General features: G+C 53.9%; 1 protein-coding gene across 2 annotated transcripts; it reads left to right on the top strand.

Annotated features, from left to right (window-relative positions):
• The first annotated feature begins 250 nt into the window (after positions 1–250).
• Positions 251–6,470, top strand: SMIM12 (small integral membrane protein 12). 2 transcript variants are annotated; one of them, XM_044425284.1, is made up of 2 exons: positions 251–355; positions 5,588–6,470. In XM_044425284.1, the coding sequence occupies exon 2, from the start codon at positions 5,602–5,604 to the stop codon at positions 5,881–5,883; it is 282 nt and encodes a 93-aa protein (XP_044281219.1). In that variant the 5' UTR covers positions 251–355; positions 5,588–5,601; the 3' UTR covers positions 5,884–6,470. The 2 variants fall into 2 exon arrangements, with proteins under 2 accessions (XP_044281219.1, XP_044281220.1); XM_044425285.1 differs by lacking the exon at positions 251–355 and adding an exon at positions 4,157–4,882.
• Positions 6,471–6,892: the final 422 nt, after the last annotated feature.

Genomic DNA, 6,892 nt, shown 5'->3' with positions numbered 1-6,892 from the left:
GCTGCAAGCGGCCAGGCTCCCTGAACGACGCGCGAGGCTCCAGAGCGCGCGAGCACGTGCCGTGCCCGTGGGCCCGCTGGCCTGGGCCGCGGGTGCTGCCGCCCGTCGCCCCAGCCGCCAGCCTGCCGGCGGCGACGGCCAGCGCAGCTCGGGCTGCGGGCCCCGTCCCCGGGCGCCTCCTTCGCGCCGGGGCGGCCTGAGCGGCGCCGCCAATGAGCGGCGGCGGGAGCGGAGGGCCGCGGCCAATGGAGCGGCGGCAGGAAGCCGAGCGCGCCCGGCGGAGGCGGCTGCGCAGGGCTGCCTGGCTGGCTGGGAGCCGCGCGGGGCCTGGCTGGGCGCGGGGCTGGCGGAGGAGGTGAGTCTGGGGGGGGCTGCCGGAGCCGCGCCGGCCCCGAGCTGGGAGGGCAGGCGCGGCCCCGAGCCCGGCTGGCCCGAAGGGAGACCGGCGCGCGCGGGGAGGTCGTGGGGGGACGAGCCGCGCCCCGCCGCGGGGCCGCTGGCTGCATGTGGCCCTGGCACGAGCGCGGGGGGGCTGCAGCTCCCATCTGCCCGGCCCGCGCAGGCATGGGGGAGGGATGGTGGGAGTTTAAAGGGGGGGGGCGGGCGAGGCCAGGCCAGGCCAGGCCATCGCGGGCCCTGCTGGCGGGGCGCTTCCTCCGGCGTGGGACGGGGCGCTTGGGGCGCGCCTGTCGCGCATGCTGGTCCTGGGTGCCGGGGGAAGCCGACCGGCCGTCCGCTGGCCTCGATCTGCCCCGGGCTCCGCTGCGCTTCTCGCGCGTTCCCCTGGCCTGTGTCGTGGGCGGAGGCAGCACGGCCCCCGGGCCCTGCTGCTGCAAGGGCAAGGGAAGAGCAAACCTCTGCTTGCTCCTGCCTTCCTGTTCCGCTCGGCAAAATGGGGGCGTTTGCCCGCTTGACCTCCACTCAGCCCCACCGACTGATTCTGCAGCATTGCCTTAGAGCTCCTGGTGGCTTTAATTCTCCCGCTGCCTTTTCTGTGCATCCCAGTGCGTGGCTCGTGGGGTGCAGAAGATTATGGGTGCTGCACCCCAGGCTGCTAACCCCGATCCTGTGCCTGGCTCTGCTCGGGAACTTTGGTATCTGAGCTCCCGGCAAGCCCAGAGCGTGGCTGCTTTTGCCAGGAGAACTCTCTGGGAGACCTGCCTGCCTTTCCTCCCCAGAGCCATAGTTTTCAGAGGGGCATTGCTGGGCCGTGTGCCTTCCCTGCTGGCCTCTCCTTTGGGAATGGGAGAAGATAGGGTGTTACAACACCAAAAATATTTGGATGGCAGGTGCAGGGAGCGCAGTGGCGGTTTTTTGCTACCGTGCCAAGTTCCTTCTCCCTATCATGGTGAGAATGCAGTTCTGGTTTAATAAATAACATTTTTAGAAGAGGTGCTAGGGCTGAGCTGGTGCCCCAATCTCAGACGGCTGCAAGCTGCAAGCAACTTCGAGATTAGTGCACTTAGTGATTTTAGTACATTAAGGATGCAATTCTGTGCCTGTTTGTTTGTTTGTTTTTCTATTTATATCCTGCCTTTTTCCTACAAAGGGCTCAAGGCAGCTTACATCATTCTCCTCCTCCATCTTGTCCCCACAACAACAACCCTGTGAGGTAGGTTGGGCTGAGAGTCTGTGACTGGCCTAAAGTCACCCAGTTGGCTCCATGGCCGAGTGGGGACTCGAACCCAGATCGTCTGAGTCCCAGTCTCATGCTCTTAACTACTACACCACACTGGCTCTCTTTTAGGGGAGGGGGGAAAAAGCCTACAGTTTCTGGCATTCCCCAACCAGCATGTCCAAATGAGCATAAGACTGCATCCTTCAGGACTAGAATGCTGCCCAGTCAGTGCTTTGCTAACGTGACAGTCAGTGTAGTGCAGTAGGTTAAGAGTGGTGAACTGGTAGCTGAGGGTTGGCAGGGTCCTCAGCCGTGAAGGCCTCAGCGCCTCAGCCTAACCTGACTATCAGGGTTGTTACAAGGATAAAATGGAGAGGGGAGAAACTTGTGAGCTGACTTGGGTTCCTTGCAAGAGGAAGAAAGGTGGAATATAAATGCAATGGAACGATGATACTAATAACTCCAACACTGCTGGGCTAAAACTTTGGAGCAGTTTAACAGTCTGTTAAATTTAAGCGTATGGGCATAACTGGCAGATTTTAGAGTGTAGTGATGAAGTTAGCCAACTAAACAGCATTGCTATTTTCCTCCAAGGATAAGTTACTAGTCCTCGTTGTTAAAAATAATGGAACTGCAGAGGTAGTAAATGCTGAAAGCTTACTAACGCAAAGAAGCCTTGGAAAAGGGCCCCAGGTTTCTGGCTAAATATCTATAGGACTGCGTCCTGGTATAAAACTCTGATTAATAATTTAGAAATGAATTAGTGGTGAAAGGAAAGATAGTCTCCTTATGCTCAGAGGCAGCACTGAGCCTCAAATGATGCAACTGAATGCCAATCAGCTTTGGCCTAGCCTTGGGGGGGTTGTGTGTTGGGGGCCACGCCTGTGGGAAGCAAACCACTGTTCCACTTCCCCATCAAATGCAGAGCAGCCCCCCTGGTGTCCTCCAAATGCTTTGGACTGCAATGCCTATCATCCCCAGTCTACTGTGTTGCATTAAAGTGATTCATACCACTGTGTCTTCTCATATTTCAGTAAATTCTGCACTCTTTAACAGCAAGTTATTCTAACACACCATTGGCTTTTTGCACATTAAATGCAATTAAGTGTGCCATCTTAGGCACACTGAGGCAGGGGAAAAATACTATATCCCCCAGAATGCCCCAGCCAATAAAGAACCTGGGAATTATGGGACTTTTTTTTCTTTTGCTCTAAATATCCCTAGGATTGCACCCTAAATGCAATTTTTTGTGTGCTTTCCTAAAGGTGGTAAACATGGAGGTGTTACGTGTGGAAGTAAATAAGAATTAGCTTCCTTGGCCATCTAGAAAAGAACCCGTGTGTTGAGGGGTGTGTGATGTTAACTGTCTGGCTTTTGATAGTCCCAGGTTGGGCTCCTGGTGTTGAGGGGCTTCCCCTCTTACCTCGAGGTTCAATGCCAGCAGGTGGTGCTGGAGGACCACTGCTCGGACCAGCTAATTTATGCAATGAGCTCTCTCAAGCATTGCGTATGTTGCCTGTGCGAAAACACCGACGGAGGTTAGCTGTGACTTTTTTGTAGGACAGCATCCCTACCCAAGTCTTTTCTCTCTTGGCTTCCTTAGATAAGTGGCCCAGGTGCAGAACCCCTTAAATCTGTTACCAGATAGCTGCAAAATAGGAGCCAGCCCTGCGTCTGTTTGCTTAGATCCGTTGGGTTCAGCGGGGTAACGCCTGCATGAGCAGGTAAAAGGCTGTGGCCTTTCGCTCAGCTGCTGAGTGGTTCATCGGCTCAGGGCAGCTGCTGAAGCTGTTCTGGATGGCTTGGCACTCCTCCAGAGAGTTGGGTCTGTAGGCTTTCAGGGCTGGAGCGGGGGGGGGGGGAGGGTTTTTTAGAGATTCAGCCCCACTTTGAAGTCCAAGTACTGCTTGGCATATGTCTCCATCTGGTGCAGTTCAAAGTGCTAGTGCTTGCTTTAAAAGCAGAGTGGGAAATGGGTAGGCCTCCAGAGGCTGTTGAACTGTGGCTTCCATTATCAGCTCAGGATGATGGCAGTTGAAGTTCAGTGGCATCTGGAAGGGCACCCTGGCCTTAAAGCCCCAGGTAGCTTGGGATTTGGATATGTGAGAGCTCACCTTTCCTACTTCAGGCTGCTCAGGCACTGGGATAAGCAAGGGCTTCTTGGTGGTGACACCCCATCTGTGGAATGCTCCGGGGAAGCTCACCTGGCAGTTAACCACTTGGATGCAAACACTGTCTTATTTTTCCAGGTTCCTAAGGACACCTCTGCAGTGTTTGTTTTTCTTAACAGCAAAACAGCACAGAAGTGGTTTTAATAATTTTCTGTTCAGTTTATTGCTTTTCATTTTGCAGTTCGGCTTTTTCTATGCGTCACTATGGAAGATGATAGGATAGCCTGTTTTTTTTCTTACAAAGAACTCAAAGTGGCTTGCATAATACTCCTCCTGCCCTCCATCTTATCCCCAGAACAACAGCCCTGTGAGGTAGGCTGGGCTGAGAGTCTGTGACTCGCCCAAAGTCACCCAGTGGGCTCCATGGCCAAGCGGGGACCAGAACCCGGGTCTCCCAAGTCCCAGTCCCTTGCTCTTAACCACCGTGCCACACTCTAAGAATGGCTCTATAAATTGGAAGGGGTGGCAAAATCGTACTCAAGCAGCAATTTCTGAGATAGTTGGCATTGCCGGGTGATTTTAAAAAAATCTTCACTTACTCTAGAGCTGGACAACTTTTGCTTTGTTTCTTGTTTATGTTTTGTCCATGAGGGAAGATAAACTTGGAGTTGTGGAAGAAAGGTTATTTTCTCAGTTTCTCCCACCCCATCCCACAGTCAGAGACATTTTCTAGATCTATGTGTGTGTGTTTTCCAAACATCAGAGCATGGAAAATGAAAATGAGCTGTGGCGAAGTGGACGGTTTGCAGGCTGCCTTGCGTGTTGCTTATGCTGTATTCAGCTCTAGTGCACTTGAGCTTCAGGCTGAAGTTTTGTAAAGCATGCATGCACCCGTGCGCGCACACACATCCAGAAAAGTGCTTTTTATGTTCTCTTTCCACATCATGATTACTGTGCACACCACTTCCCTGGAGAAAACATTATTTTTGCAGTGATGCAGCTCATCGCTTAGACAGAGGTTCCCAGAAGCCCAAGCTCGCAGTGGACCATGCAGGCTGAACCTCCTGAACTTTCTCAGCATCTGATGGCTGGCTGGAAGATCGGGAGTGGCAGTCCAGCACGTTGGCAGACCACGCGGGGACAGTGTCTGTGGGTGGGTGCATTCATGAATGAGCCTTGATAGCCAGCTGCACTGGAGATAATCCATTCTGCTTCCAACAAGCCCCTTTGATTTCCATCTCCGCAAGCGGAGAGCCCTGAGTGGTCAATAGCTCTTCAAGCAGCCATCCAGCAGAAGTGATGAAAGCAGTCTGGTGACATCTTAAAGATTATTAGCGTTATTGTGAGCCTTTAATGTGCTACAGGACCCTTTGTTTTAGTTAGCCTTCTGCAGTTCTGGAAATCTGGGGAAAGAAAATGCCGGTTTAAAAAAAAGATGAAGCCCGCACCATGAAGACGAAGCCCTTTCCAGCAGAGAATGGGATCTGCAGCGTAGGCTCAGGCTGGTGGCAGAGAACCTCCTTCAGCCCAAGACCTCCTGGGAGATCTTGGCGGTCACATTTCATTGTTGAGTGGGGCAAGAAATATCATACTTTAGTTTAAAGCTCTTCCAGCCAGGAATGAAACCCTCGGAGGGTCATTTCCCTTTGAATGGGGAAAACTGCATGGAAACCAGGAAACCTTGGAAGGATTGGTGGTTGGGAGAAGGGGCTGGGGCCCTTTGGGGGAATCCCAGAGGGCCAGATCCAGCCCACGTTCTGATGTTCTGCCCTGGTGTAGGCTTCAGCTCTGACCAGTGGTGCTGGGGGTCAGAAGTAGGCTGGGAATGATCAGCTGTCTTCTCCTTTTGTGTCAGCAGAACCTGTGGCTACCATGTGGCCCGTCCTCTGGGCGACTGTGCGGGCCTACGCCCCATATGTTACCTTCCCCGTGGCCTTTGTTGTGGGGGCGGTGGGCTACCACTTGGAGTGGTTCCTCCGTGGCCAGCCACCCCCTCTGCCCCCAGAAGCTGAGCAGAGCATCTCGGAGAGGCGAGAGGACCGCAAACTGCAGGAGAGTGCTGGGAAAGACCTCACCCAGGTGGTCAGCCTGAAGGACAAGCTGGAATTTGCCCCTAAAGCTGTGCTGAACCGCAACCGGCCTGAGAAGAACTAGCGGGCGCAGCCCAGGGAACACGCTCAGGCCCGCCAGAGTTTCTTCCTGTTTGGATTTCGGTGATTCTGATTCGTTCCCTTTGGATGTGTGGGTTGGCCCCGTCCTTCGGCCCCACCAGGCTGCTGAAGTGCATTGGTGTGAAGCAAGGAGGAATGGAGGAGGGCTCTGCATCTGGACCTCGGCGGCACAGGAGTATCCCGCTAGGAAGATCTGCTCCATTAAGAGGGGCTCCGTTGGCATGACTCTGCAGGTGCTAGTTCTGTTCCATGCATTTCCTTGCTGAAGGCAGGATTTGGCTTTCAGAAGGAGCACTCCCACCCACAGCATGGCCCCCACCTCTGAGCAGAGAGTCCCAGTTCAGAAGGCCTCGCGGGCCCTGCGCCCTGCCTAGAATGGGTAAACTGAATAGTATCTGTCCTCCAAGGCTTTGGGATTCAAGGAGAAGCCAAAGATCTTCACACTGCCACAACTCAGGAAACTGTACATTTCTTTTGCAAGGAATGTTTGTGCATCGAATGGGGGAAGGCGGCTGGCTTTTTGGACCCTGGGTCTGCCACTGAAATTAAAGAATTGAGAATGGTTTCAAAGTTTGAGCTCTGATCATTTTGTGTGTGTGGTGGGATGGGGTAGGGGAGGGAATGGTTCCACTGTTGCTTCCAAACCCTTGGGGTCCTTGGAAGCGGGGGTGGGTGACTTCACTCATCAGAAACGGTGGTGAAACCTCTTCAAAGGATCGGTTGACCTAAGGCGATGGCAGGGCCAGCAGAAGGCGCTGTCAGAATCGTCTACCGCAAGGGCTTAGCAGGAGGAGGAGACCTGCTGGAGAGGATTCTGCAGATGCTTGAAAAAGGCGAGAATGCATGAGGCAGAGTTTTGTGTCCATTACAGTAGCCATGGTGTAAGGATGTGACAGCGATACTCCTAGCTGCCAACAGGTCAAATTCCAGAAGTAGTCCATCATGTTTCTGTTGCTCCTACCCAGACTAGGTCTGCCTGGGGTGAAGCTCCT

Source organism: Varanus komodoensis, unplaced genomic scaffold (genome assembly GCF_004798865.1).
Source record: "Varanus komodoensis strain SLA01 unplaced genomic scaffold, ASM479886v1 scaffold15, whole genome shotgun sequence".
NCBI lineage: Eukaryota > Metazoa > Chordata > Lepidosauria > Squamata > Varanidae > Varanus > Varanus komodoensis.
This window is presented reverse-complemented; position numbering and strand designations above follow the sequence as displayed.

Coding starts and splice junctions, on each gene's coding strand:
- SMIM12 (XM_044425284.1), top strand. CDS start 5,602: ATGTGGCCCGTCCTCTGGGCGACTGTGCGGGCCTACGCCCCATATGTT.